General features: G+C 41.5%; 1 protein-coding gene across 2 annotated transcripts in view; it reads right to left on the reverse strand.

Moving 5' to 3' along the window:
- Positions 1 to 2,727: 2,727 nt before the first annotated feature.
- Positions 2,728 to 13,673, reverse strand: part of LOC129862696 (voltage-dependent calcium channel subunit alpha-2/delta-4-like) — a 70,570-nt gene continuing 59,624 nt past the window's right edge. Inside the window, exons 29-36 of one of the 2 annotated variants that reach the window (XM_055934590.1) lie at positions 8,602 to 8,672; positions 8,421 to 8,496; positions 7,971 to 8,023; positions 7,820 to 7,875; positions 7,464 to 7,484; positions 7,225 to 7,342; positions 6,858 to 7,056; positions 2,728 to 3,414 (exon numbers count right to left, since the gene is read on the reverse strand). In XM_055934590.1, coding sequence (XP_055790565.1) covers positions 3,325 to 3,414; positions 6,858 to 7,056; positions 7,225 to 7,342; positions 7,464 to 7,484; positions 7,820 to 7,875; positions 7,971 to 8,023; positions 8,421 to 8,496; positions 8,602 to 8,672 — 684 coding nt within the window. In that variant the 3' untranslated portion in view covers positions 2,728 to 3,324. The remainder of the gene's footprint in view (positions 3,415 to 6,857; positions 7,057 to 7,224; positions 7,343 to 7,463; positions 7,485 to 7,819; positions 7,876 to 7,970; positions 8,024 to 8,420; positions 8,497 to 8,601; positions 8,673 to 13,673) is intronic. The other variant, XM_055934592.1, reaches the window with a different exon arrangement.

Genomic DNA, 13,673 nt, shown 5'->3' on the forward strand with positions numbered 1-13,673 from the left:
TGTTATTTGACTTGATGACCTCAAATAAAACCTTGCCCCAAGGAGAATTCGAACTCACAGTGGTTGTATCTCACTGTCTCTGGGCCTTAGTGGATCATGCCACCAATTAGTAATAGCAGGAAGGGGTAAAATAGAGCTATTTGACATGGCCACAAGCTTCTTCATCTTTTATTTTACTGTACGAATATAAACTTACATACGTCTTTATTGCTGTCAAATCACATTAATGTGTGTGAAATGGATAGGCAAATTTTGTCATATGTCAACATGTGCCTTTTGAATTTAGTATCTAGTAGGCTAGTCAAGGATGCATCATACAATATTGTAGGGACACGACACTTTACAGACCTAGTGGAACAAAAGTAAACCTTGAAATTGGAGGTTAAAAATATCTAATTTTAAGAAATTCCATTGGCTGGTGGCTATAAAGTCTAAGATCTTTGATAGGCTGATGCAGAATTTGTTACAGAAGATAATCACTGTCAGCTGGTGAAGTTAGCATAGGGTTAACGTGTGCCAGGGGACCAGCTACAATGTAGCATTTGTGTTGATTTGGCACTCTAGTGTCAATACATTACCCATCCCCCAACACTGTCAACCAAGAGTCAAGACTAAACCAATTAACTTTGGTGGTGTGCAGACTGGTTTTGTTCTATTCTTAAAGATGTCACACAAACCAGAAATAAATGCAACAATATGTCCAGAAACTATATATTCACGGTATTATGAATGAATTGTGCTTTATTTGGTAGCATTTTGTAGTGTCACTGATTTTACTAATTGCATTAATACTGTACAAAGTTAGAGGTGCACTATTTGATAGATTCCCCCGCTCTCCCTACCTCGGGGTTCCAGTGGGGAGACCTGAGGTCAATCTACCCCCGCCCTCTCCCCATCTCGTACTTCTGAGTGGGAGACCTTCCCAGGCAGTAGCCTGCTTAGCTCACAAACTAGAATCAGGGCGCCAATTCCAACAAGGTTAATTTACCCACAGTCCAACACGGTGACATGATATCATTGACGTGACGTGCAAATGAGCGATAGAAAACCAATTGCGCAAATGTCACCATTCCGAAATTGTTTGTGCGGGTGCCCCGTGCCGCCCTGGGCGGCTGTCCATGTCGCCTATACCTAAATCCGTCACTGCTTGTAATGATTTCACAGGGGAAGAATTTGGCAGAAGTGAGCCAATAACCACTAGCATAAGAATTTCAGGTCCCACCTATTGCAAGGCACTTAACCCTTAACGCTGCTCTGTGGCTAACCCTCTGCTGCTCCCAACTTTTGTGTGTGTGTGTGTGTGTTGTCTGGAGCGGTTGGGAATAAAATAAGACAGCAAAAAGACACATTTCTGATTTACATTTGACAATAGGTCATTGTTTTTAAACAGTTTCCCACTTTCGTAAAGCTTCAAGCATACCAGTATCATGAACTACACTACATGACCAAAAGTATGTGGACACCTGCTCGTCGAACATCTCATTCCAAAATCATGGGAATTAATATGGAGTTGGTCCCCTCTTTGATGTCCATGCTTCCCCTCTTCTGGGAAGGCTTTCCACTAGATGTTGGAACATTGCTGCGGGGACTTGCTTCCATTCAGCCGCAAGAACGTTATTGAGGTTGGGCATTGATGCTGGGCGATTAGGCCTGGTTCGCAGTCGCCGTTCTAATTCATCCCATTGGTGTTTGATGGGGTTGAGGTCAGGGCTCTGTGCAGGCCAGCCATGTTCTTACACACTGACCTCGAAAAAAACATTTTTGTATGGACCTCGCTTTGTGCACGGGGGCATTGTCATGTTGAAACAGGAAAGGGCCTTCCCCAAACTGGTGCCACAAAGTTGTAAGCACAGAATCGTCTAGAATGTCATTGTATGCTGTAGCGTTAAGATTTCCCTTCACTGGAACTAAGGGGCCTAGCCCGAACCATGAAAAACAGCCAAAGACCATAATTCCTCCTCTACCAAACTTTACAGTTGGCATTATGCATTCGGGCAGGTAGCGTTCTCCTGGCATCCGCAAAACCCAGATTTGTCGACCAGATGGAGAAGCATGATTCATCACTCCAGAGAGCGCGTTTCCACTGCTCCAGAGTCCAATGGCAGTGAGCTTTACACCACTCCAGCCAACGCTTAGCATTGCGCATGTTGATCTTAGGCTTGTGTGTGGCTGCTCGGCCATGGACACCCATTTTCATGAAGCTCAGTTCTTGTGCTAAAGTTGCTTTCAGAGGCAGTTTAGAACTAGGTAGTGAGTGCTGCAACCGACAAGGACAGGTACATTTTACGTGCTACGCACTTCAGCACTAGGTGGTCCCATTCTGTGAGCTTGTGTGGCCTACCACTTTGCGGCTGAGTTTTCGTTGCTCCTAGACGTTTCCACTTCACAATAACAGCACTTACAGTTGACCAGGGAAGCTCTAGCAGGGCTGAAATTTGACGAACTGACTTGTTTGAAAGGTGGCATCCTATGACGGTGCCACGTTGAAAGTGACGGAGCTCTTTAGTACGGGCCATTCTACTGTCAATGTTTGTCTATGGAGATTGCGTGTCTGTGTGCCCAATTTTATACACCTGTCAGCAATGGTTGTGGTTGAAAGAGCGGCAGCTACTAATTTGAAAGGGTGTCCACATACTTTTTATATGTAGTGTCTACTAGACTAGCCTCTGACTTAGTTCTGATGGTAAGGGAATGGTCACCAGCATGTTCCCGGTCTAAACACCAATGTAATGACATACATTATTTATTATTTATTGCAAATGTTCATCAAGTATACCACAAAAATATGAATATTCCTATTTCATAACACACAGTTATGGTACAGTAGTTCATTTCAACATAAAAAATTGTTTTAATACAATACAGCTTAATGTTACTGTGTATAAAAATCTGAAATAAGCAAACATTCTATGTTCCTGTTGATTTGCACGTGGCAACAGTTCTCCAGTTGAGTGAGTTTGTCAGGGTGGTTGTCTTTCAGTCTGCACTCAGATGGATTGTCCAGCAGAGGGCAGGGTAGGTCCTACTATATTAGTGTCTCCATGAAAATAACAGTCTCTCATTGCCTCGCATGTCCACAAGTTCATATCCCATGGCTCATGCAAAAGAGTCCCAAGCATAGAAATGTGGCATTTGTTTGGACTGTTGAGTCTCTTTCTCTCTCATTGTGGGAAAAGGAGTCTTACTAGAAAATAGCCCTTGCTCCGGAATTGACTTTAACTACTGTGTTGGTAGGTCCTTTATGTAGTTAAAGGTCTTTCAGAAAATATACAAAAAGGAAATGTGAACGGCCATAAGAGAGGTGGAACCTTGTCATGTCCATCTTCAGAGGGCCAATGAAGTGGCCAGAGAAGTCAAGAAGACGGCCACCGATAGGCTGATCTCGGAAGCTCCTCCACAGTCCTTGGCATTTTCCTACAATCAGCAAGAAGATAGGAACATTTCAAAATGAATTGCTAAAATACAATTGAAAAAAATACTTGCTACTTAGTATGTTTTGTCTGTGTAGGGGAAGCCTTTTGTTGGGCTGTGCAGACCATTTTTATATTGGCTATTTGAGTAACCCTTTGAATAGCCATGTGTATGGTTCTTCATTACAATGTTAGAACCAGAGGGTTCTTCATTACACTGTAAAGAGTCCTGGCTACTGGTTGCAGTGAAAATACGACAAATATACAAAAAGTAACTGTATTTTTAGAGATGGATTAAGGTACACTACATGATAAAAAGTATGTGGACATCTGTTCGTCGAACATCTCATTCCAAAATCATGGGCATTAATATGGAGTTGGTCCCCCCTTTTCTGCTATAATAGCCTCCACTCTTCTGTGAAGGCTTTCCACTAGATTTTGGAACGTTGATGCGGAGACTTGACTTCAATGGGGTTGAGGTCAGGGCTCTGTGCAGGCCAGTCAAGTTCTTCCACACCGATCTCAACAAGCCATTTGTGTATGGACCTCGCTTTGTGCAAGGCGGCATTGTAATGCTGAAACAGGAAAGGGCCTTCCCCGAACTGCCACAAAGTTGAAAGCACAGAATGGTCTAGTATGCTGTAGGTTAAGATTTCCCTTCACTAGAACTAAGGGGCCTAGCCCGAACCATTATTCCTCCTCCTCCAAACTTTACAGTTGGCACTATGCATTCGGGCAGGTAGCGTTCTCCTGGCATCCGCCAAACCCAGATTCATCTGTCAGACTGCCAGATGGTGAAGCGTGATTCATCACTCCAGAGAATGTGTTTCTACTGCCCCAGAGTCCAATGGCGGTGAGCTTTACAGCACTCCTGTCAACGCCATGGCCCATGGGGATCTTAAGCTTGTGTGTGGCTGCTCGGCCATGGAAATCTATTTCATGAAACTCCCGACGAACAGTTCTTGTGCAGAAGTTGTTTCCAGAGGCAGTTTGGAACTCAGAAGTGAATGTTGTAACCGAGGACAGACAATTTATACACTCTTCAGCACTCGGCCGTCCCGTTCTGTGAGCTTGTGTGGCCTACCACTTCGCTGCTGAGTCGTTGTTGCTCCTAGACTTCCACTTCACAATAACAGCACTCACAGTTGTCCGAGGCAGCTCCAGCAGGGCAGAAATTTGACAAACTGACTTGTTGGAAAGGTGGCATTCTATAAGGCCATTCTACACGGGTGTAGCTGAAATAGCCAAATCGACTAATTTGAAGGGGTGTCCACATTATATATACATATTCCTCATTACTTAGTTGAATGATTTTTCAATTTGAGCGTAATTATTTCTATATAGCCTACACTTTCTCGTTCTGAACTTCTAACATGAGTGGGGGGCGGGTGGGGTTTGTGACAATGATCGCAGGAGTAGCTGCTCACAGATTTGAAGCTCCAACACAGTTGTACCTCTGACACCTCCAAAACATCCGCTATGCAGTTGTCTGCTATCGCCGGTTAACGCTTGATCTGATTGAATCTACACCTCTGTCATTTCTCCCTATGGGGGAAACTTTTTGTTGGCCCCATATAGAACCCTTTGATTTTTAGTAGGGTTCTTTGTTTTGTCCCTGTAAGTGTAAGGAAACCAATTTGGGTTCTACGTAGAACCCTCTCATGAAGAACCCTCTGGTTACATGGTTCTGTCATCTGCCTCTATGGGGGAATCCTTTTGAGTGCCATGTATAACCCTTTGATTTGTCCCTGTAGGGGAACCCTTTTGAGTTCCATATAGAAACGTATCATGAGGAACCCTCTGGTTCCAGGTAGAACCAATGACAGGTTCTGTAGTTATACTTATAGGATAATTCAGATGAGCTTATGGCACACACTATTAGGTACTTGCAAAATCTAGTAGAAAACATAATTTATATTCAATGTAAGGTACAATCACTTTGTAATGTAGGTGGGGGCCATGTGCTGGTAGGGGCTCGTTAGCATATTTGGGGGCATAGTCTGAAATATGTTGTATTTGTACCAGCCGTTAGTGGACCAGTTTAAAGGTGCAATGCTGCTGCTTTTATTGCAATTTCAAATGATTTATGGGTAACAATTAAGTACCTTACTGTGTTTTTAATTCAAATGGTCAAAAAGGAACAAAAATTGCTTTCCTAGCGAAGTGCAATTTCTCAAGCAAGAATTTTGCTTGGACTTTCTGGGAGTGGTCTGGAAGAGGGGCCTACTTGGAGGAGCCTAATGGGAGAGATGTGTAACCTGAAAACTAGCTATTTTTGACAGAGTGGAGGGCAAACTCTCTTTGCTATTGGTCTATTAACTTAACCCTATTAACAAAAAACCCACCCAGCCAAACAAGCTGAAATTTCAGGCAGTCTTTTCAAACAGCTCTTACACTGAAAGTGCATTATCATAATAATAATTTCAACCTCATAGTGTGGAAATACATATAAACCACAGGTTAATTATGTTTTTGACTGTACTGCCCCTTTAAGTGATTTTATCTTGTGTTGATGAAGGTTGAGCACCTAATTTGTCCACTCCCAGTTCTACAGACTTTGTAAGAGCTTTTGACAATCAAGAGTTGCACTGTTAAGAGGTTACTGTGCATTTTGCAGTTAATGGCAGTTTGTCAACAGGAAGTTCATGTTTATTGTTCAATACTGTCAACTTGTTGCACGTAGTTATTGTCAAATTCACAGTTACTTACTATGGCTGATCTCTATCATGCTCACTGACCTGATGGTGTGGCAGCAAGGTCCGTTTTCTGTCAACCAAGGCCGAGTCCCAAGTGTGCTCATCACTAATAATCTTAGTAGTTGTCAACTAATGTTAAGCTATATCTTGTAAAGTTACAGTGAATTTTACATGAACTTACTTACAGCTGGATGCCAGTTAGGGACTGCAAAATGCACTGCAACTTCCAGGCAACTAACTGCTATTAAGTTACTGTGAAATGCACAGTAACTTTTTAACAGTGCAACTCTTTATTGTCACATTCTCTTACATAGATCGCAGAACTGACCATATTAATGGAGGTGCTCAAACTTTAACAACATAACCATCAACCACTTAAACTGGTACAACCCTTCAGTAAGTTGTTGTTGTTTACCGTACTTTCAGTGCAACCAGTTGCCTGTAGTGTACTGTAAAATCTTCACAACCATCACAGCAGTAAAGAACCTCTCCTGATAGGCACATTTCTTCTTTTTTTTCTTTTTCTTTACACATATCACCCTTACCCCTGACAAAAAAAAACTCAAGAACCTTTGAGTATACTGCTTTATATTGATTGACACATTCATCTACTTTGACTATGCATCTCTGTGAATCGCATACCATTTAAATGTAACAAACACTTCCCTATTTTAATTTCAACATGCCTGCTATGCTAACCCTGTAGTCAACGACAGTAATCAACTCAATATTACACAATTAGAGGGCTGACCTTAGGATGATAGGCGTGACAGGAGTTTGGGCGCCGGCGGACTTTCTGAGATTTCATCCTGTTACACTTGACTGATGCATTGTATTTGACCTCCTTGGGCTCCAGTGTGATGGAGGAGTACTGGCGGGAGCAGTCACAGTCCGCCTGGACCACCATCAACACCAGGTTACTTTCAGGAACCGCCTGCACCACAAACATCCTGGAACACAACACATTCCGTTACATTCTGGAACACGAGGTCAGTTGAACACGATTCAGTTGCATTTGGGAATACAAAAGGCTCAGTTCAGATAATTGCAGGTAGGTGTCATGGCCATAAGAGGGCGCCCCCACAGTGGACTTGGTTGTCTGAGATGGAGGTTCTTACTTTTGACAACGGCCACATTTGATGAGGCTGTTGGTCTCTCTGATGGAGGAATCGTACACGAAGCCAGGATACTCTGTGTCACACGGCTGCAGCGCGTCAACCTTCTTGGCTTTATGGGCTAACGAGGATAAAGTCAGCGTGAATGTAATTTTTGTTTGATTCAAAGAAGTGCATACATACACACTCACACACATACAGTGCGTACACCCGCCCACATCTACAGGCACCCGTCTACTCACATGTATGGTAGCCAGCCTTGGCTGTGTGTTGGGAATCACAGTGGAGAGGAGATGGATGGTGCACCGTTCACGATGGACCACAGACAGATGAACATGGCAATGGGAGTGGCATACAGTCAAATGATGACCATGGGTGAGAAAATGGGATGGGAGACAGCATTTGGATGAGAGACAATGACATGTGAATGAGACAAAGACATTCAGACATGGTATGAAAACTACAGGATGATTCATCAAGGGTATATGAAAGCACAAACATGTGTTCATTTGAAAGTGACTCTCCCGTCACAGGTATGCATGCAAACATACTCTTTGCGATGGCTTTTGTCACATAAAGTATTAAGAGCATAACTTACCGTCTACGATGTAATCCGAGTGCCACAACCCACAGAAGTTGAACTCCATTAAGAACCTGTACAGAAGTAGAGTTGTTGGAGAGAAAATAAAGTTTTAAAAAACCAATGAATTTCTCCCCAAATCAGCCCAAAAAGTGCATCTCATACTTACATCAACATGTGAGAAAAGAACCATTTGATCACTGCCGCAAGGCCGTAGAAAGGCTGTAGGAAGGAGAGATGGAGATACGGTGAGAGAGAGAGACAATGAGAGAAACAGAGAGAGACAGAGAGAGAAGAAGTCAGGTGAAAGTGAGCAAGAAGAGAGCATCTGCTAAGTTACCATATTATTCAATCAGCAGATGAGATTTTATAATGACTTGCATCATAAGCCATTAGTAGACCATTTAGAATTAATGTTCATGATTTGCTGAATTTTTGTTAATCTTTAAAACGATATTTATTATTGTCAGTGAGCAATTGATTCAAGATCAGTAAATGAAGTCACATACTGTATATATGCTCCTAACAATTGAATGGGTAAACGAATCCAATGTTTCGACTTGTAGTGCCTTCTTCATGGTTGAGCAATTGATAAACATGCTCATATGGCATGACTTACACTGAGCAGAGGCCGAGCACTACTGGAGTGACTGTGTCCTGATCTACACATACCCTGGTAGTCATACAGCGACACCCTGTTGCACAAACACACAACAATTAGGTAGTTAGGGGTTAGATAACATTGCGCAATAGGTTCAATCAATGGTATAATATGTACAACATAATGTAGCTTCTCTTACTGCTTGAACATGCCTGACTTGATCAACGCTGTCATCACAGACCCGTCCACTTCCCCGAAGAAACGTCCGACCTGTAGTGACGACGACAATATCAAGATCTAAGTCACCCCAGAGCTTTATCATTATGCAAGGAGATTCTGTTACACCAAAAAGGCATTCTGTATCTTACTTTATGAAAGCTGCCCTGTTAGTAAGCAGTCAGTATGCTGTTAGTAAGCACTTTCACATGTTTTATAGTCAGCATGGCCCAACGTAAACATCATCTATTGGATCCTAGTGGCTTAAAGGCCCATTGCAGTCAATGTGATTTTCCTCAATTTTAAATATATTTCCATACTATGAGGTTGGAATAATACTGTAAAATTTTGAGAATTATGATAATGCACTTTTGGTGTAAGAGCTGTTTGAAAACATCGCCCGAAATTTCTGTTGTTTTGGTGGGATGGAGTTTTGGCCTGCCTGGTGACATCACCAGTAGATTAATTAGTTAATAGACCAATAAGAAAGAGAGTTCTTAACCTCTATGTCAATAACAGCTAGTTTTCCCCACCCCACTCTCAGACCACTCCCAGACAGTACTAGCAAAATTCTTGCTTAAGAAATTCCTCTTTGATAATTAGCTGTTTTGTTTCTTTTTGACCATTTTAATTGAAAACAATTACTTTAAGGTACTTAATTGTTACCGAGAAATGATTTGAAATTGAGATTTAAAAAAATGTCTGCATTGGACCCAAAACCACTCATTCCTTTAATTACACAAATATGTGAGAACAATATTTTTTGTAAAAACAAATGTTTCATTTTGGCTTTAAATTATGATGGTTAGCAACATGGAAAATCGTTGTGGAAATCTGTTGCAGCTCAAGTCAACAAAATCCACAATGCAATGCTGTCTCTATGGGCTGGTAGCCTAGCTAGCTAGCAAACTTAGCTACACACAGTAATACCAAAGACAATTTCAGCATGTAACGTAGCTAGTTAGCTGTATAATGGCCCAAACAAAGTGTACTATTAATTTAGGAGTCTTTAATATCACCATGTTCAACCTGCAGGTCGATGTGCCGCACAGAGTGGAGTCGAACGTTCGCAACCGGAGATAAACTTTTGAGGAGATGGGAAACGTTGCCCATGCTACGTCAATGGACAGCGCGGTGAATTCTGGGTAATTTAGGGACAAGCAGCGCTCTCCTTCAAGGAGTGAATGGGAGTCTATTGGGCGCTAACTGCTCAAAAACCAAACATTAGCACGAATTCTGAATTCATTACAAATGTTTTCCAAGACGTGAGATAATTCACTTACTATCTGTAGTATCGTATAACTTTGGAATGGTGACATGATGTAGTTTGGAGAAAAAATAGGCATGTTTCTCAACATGTGCACTGACTTTGAGAAGATTAGCTTAGCAACCGCGTGACGCAACATGACAATGTGAACGCAATTGGTCGACAGTCTGCTGGGTGAGGCATTTTAAGTTTCTTTGTTCATTGGATTTCTATCTCCTTTCTATAATATCTCTGGCAACAGCACTAGGTAATGCACCTTGGACAAAGAGGCAGACAATTGAAAAAATGTGCTAGACATTTTTCGAGGTAGGACTATCACAAACATTTGATCAATGGCTCATTTGAGAGAAGACATCCTCCAGAGTTTTGATATCGGCTAGTATTGAAATCTGACATGTATGAGAGACATTTTCAAAATCTAAAAGTCTATTCCTATTAACTTCCAGTGCAGTGAGAGCGACTTTATCACGGTGCTACGTCATACCGGCCGAATTTCTGCCTGCTTAAACGCCAATAACTCAGATACTCAGGAATCGATAGAACATCACTCAGAGATGCACAAAAACAATATAACTCTCAAAATGGGTAAACTTTCCTTTCAGTTATCTCCATCTTGTATCCTGTACCTCTACTCTATGTATTTACCTGTTACTATCAAGTACTGTATGTTCATGTCATGTTAGAGTACTGTTGTCTGTGAATGAGTGTCACAGCTTATTCAATATGACAGAGAGAGGCTAACCTAAAGTACAGTATACACTTCCCTCTCTCTTTCCTCTGTCTTTCTTGTCTTACTGTAGCACATCTCTGTTCCCCTGAATTATTCAAGGCCACTTTGTTTTAGCAACACTGTCCAAGTTTACAAGTCATCCTCACTCCTCCTCCGCTTTCTCTCTAACTGCGGTTGACACTTTATTTCAATCACAGGGAGAAGGGGAGAAGAGGAAAATCATTTCCCAGTGGCTTTTTTTAAGCGATTCAGTGTTTGCTGAGTGTGTGTGTGTTTGCCAAGCGTGAACTTCGGTCACCGAGGCCAGAGTTCGGAATGGAACTTGACGCTCTATTTACCTGTCAGAAATGCTGTGAAATAAAACTGCAACAACGTTTCGGTGGAAAGCATTGTAAACAACGCATCCATCAAATTATGGGAATCCAATGCAGTTCCAAAACAGTGTCCTTTATCAAATCTATTACAGACATACTACATGTTGTGTAGTCAGCATCTAGACTTTGTTTCTGCTTAGTCATGGTCTAGTAAAATAAAATGTTTTATTGTCACATTCACAGGATAGGTGCAGTGAAACGTGTTGTTTTACAGGGTCAGCCATAGTTGTATGGCACCCCTGGAGCAAATGAAGGTTAAGTGCCTTGCTCAAGGCACATCAGCAGGTATTTGAATCAGTGACCTTTTGGTTACTGGCCCAACGCTCTAACCACTAGGCTAGCAGCTGCCCTATACCGATATACTATCTCGATTAAGAAAGATAAATAAAGCTACATCTCGGACTCTGCTGGTGATCCTTCTAAATTTTAGAAAATAGTATTTGCATTGAGGTGTACAAATTCCTCTTCTTCCCTGCAGTTCTTTCTGACTCTGGTATCATACATGAGAAGAATTGGATAAGTGATGCTTTTAATCATAGTTTTATCTCGGCAGGCTTTTTATTTCAGAGAAACAGTGGTTTAATTGATGCTGGGCAGTCAATCGACTGCTCTTCTCTCTGCAAGCCTCTAGCTGACTTGACGGTTAACCCGTCAACTTCTAGTGAATCTTTGTTTTCATTTCAACAATTTGCTATCTGTGATGTGCTAGATGCCTTGCTTAAGACTGAGGTATAAAAATCCACTGGGGCTTATGTGCATGATCCATTTTTGCTGCAGCTCTCTGCCTCCCTGATTGCTGAATCATTAACCCATATTTTTAACCTGATGATTATATCTGGTACTATCCCTAAGGTTTGGAACGCGGCCCATGTACTCCCCCTTCACAAAGGTGGCGGCCCTTGTGACCTAAGTAATTATCGCCCTATTTCTAAACTTTCTTGCCTAGCTAAATTATTAGAATCCTTGATTAATTCTCAGCTAAGATCTTTCTTATCTTTGAAATGTATTCTAGATAAATGTACATCAGTCGGGTTTTAGACCAGGTCATAGCACTATCTTTGCTGCATCCATAGGTATAAATGATGTTGTTAACTGTATGAATAAAAGGCAACGTTGTGCTGCCCTCTTCATTGACCTGTCAAAGGCTTTCCATACTGTTGATCACTCAGGCTTTCCTCAATTGGTCTCGACCAGGCTGCATGTAACTGGTTTAAAATGTACTTGACAGATAAAACTCAGATAAAAACAGATGGTGTTAAATCAGGTTTACTGGATATTACAAAAGGTGTCCCGCAGGAGTCGATTCTGGGTCCTGTACTTTTTACTGTTTACATTAACAATATATGTCAATGATACTGTTGTGTATGCTATTGCCCCCACGGTTGACCAGGCTCTATCTGAACTGTGCTTTCATTGTATAACAGAAAAATGTTATTGACCTGAAATTAGTATTGAAGGTAAGGTAAAACTAAGTATATGTTGTTCTCTAGAACGCATAAAAATAACTGATGATTTAAGTATACAGTACATTTGAAAAATATTCAGACCATTTCAGTTTTTCCACATTTTGTTACCTTACAGCCTTATTCTAAAATTGATTAAAAAAAAATCCTCATCAAGATACAAAAATACAATACCCCATAATGAAAAAACATGTTTTTAGAAATGTTTGCTAATTTATATACAGTACCAGTCAAAAGTTTGGACACACCTAATCAAGGGTTTTTCTTTATTTTTTGTATTTTCTACATTGTAGAATAATAGTGAAGACATCAAAACTATGAACTAACACATATGGAATCATGTAGTAACCAAAAAAGTGTTAAACAAATCAAAACATATTTTATATTTGAGATTCTTAAAAGTAGTCACCCTCTGCTTTGATGACAGCTTAGAACACTCTTGGCATGTTCTCAACCAGTTTCACCTGGACTGCTTTTCCAACAGTCTTGAAGGAGTTCCCACATATGCTGAGCGCTTGTTGGCTGTTCTTCCTTCACTCTGCGGTCCAAACTCATCCCAAACCATCTCAACTGGGTTGAGGTCGGGTGATTGTGGAGGCCAGGTCATCTGATGCAGCACTCCATCACTCTCCTTCTTGGTCAAATAGCCCTTACACAGCTTGGAGATGTGTTGAAAAATTACCCAAATGATAGACCCACTAAGGGCAAACCAGATGGGATGGCGTATCACTGCAGAATGCTGTGGTAGCCATGCTGGTTAAGTATGACTTGAATTCTAAATAAATCACTGACAGTGTCACCAGCAAAGCACCATCACACCTCCTCTTCCATGTTTCATGGTGGGAACCACGCAGAGATCATCCGTTCACCTACTCTGCGTCTGACAAAGACACAGCGGTTGGAACCAAAAATCTAAAATTTGGACTCATCACACCAAAGAACAGATTTCCACCGGTCTAATGTCCATAGCTCATGTTTCTTGGCCCAAGCAAGTCTCTTATTCTTATTGGTGTCCTTTGGTAGTGGTTTCTTTGCAGAAATGGACCATGAAGGCCTGATTCAGTCTCCTCTGAACAGTTGATGTTGAGTTGTGTCTGTTACTTGAACTCTGTGAAGCATTTATTTGGGCTGCAATCTGAGGTGCAGTTAGCTCTAATGAACTAATCCTCTGCAGCAGAGGTAACTCTGGGTCTTCCTTTCCTGTGGCGATCCTCATGAGAG

The sequence above is a fragment of the Salvelinus fontinalis genome, chromosome 9, assembly GCF_029448725.1.
Source record: "Salvelinus fontinalis isolate EN_2023a chromosome 9, ASM2944872v1, whole genome shotgun sequence".
NCBI lineage: Eukaryota > Metazoa > Chordata > Actinopteri > Salmoniformes > Salmonidae > Salvelinus > Salvelinus fontinalis.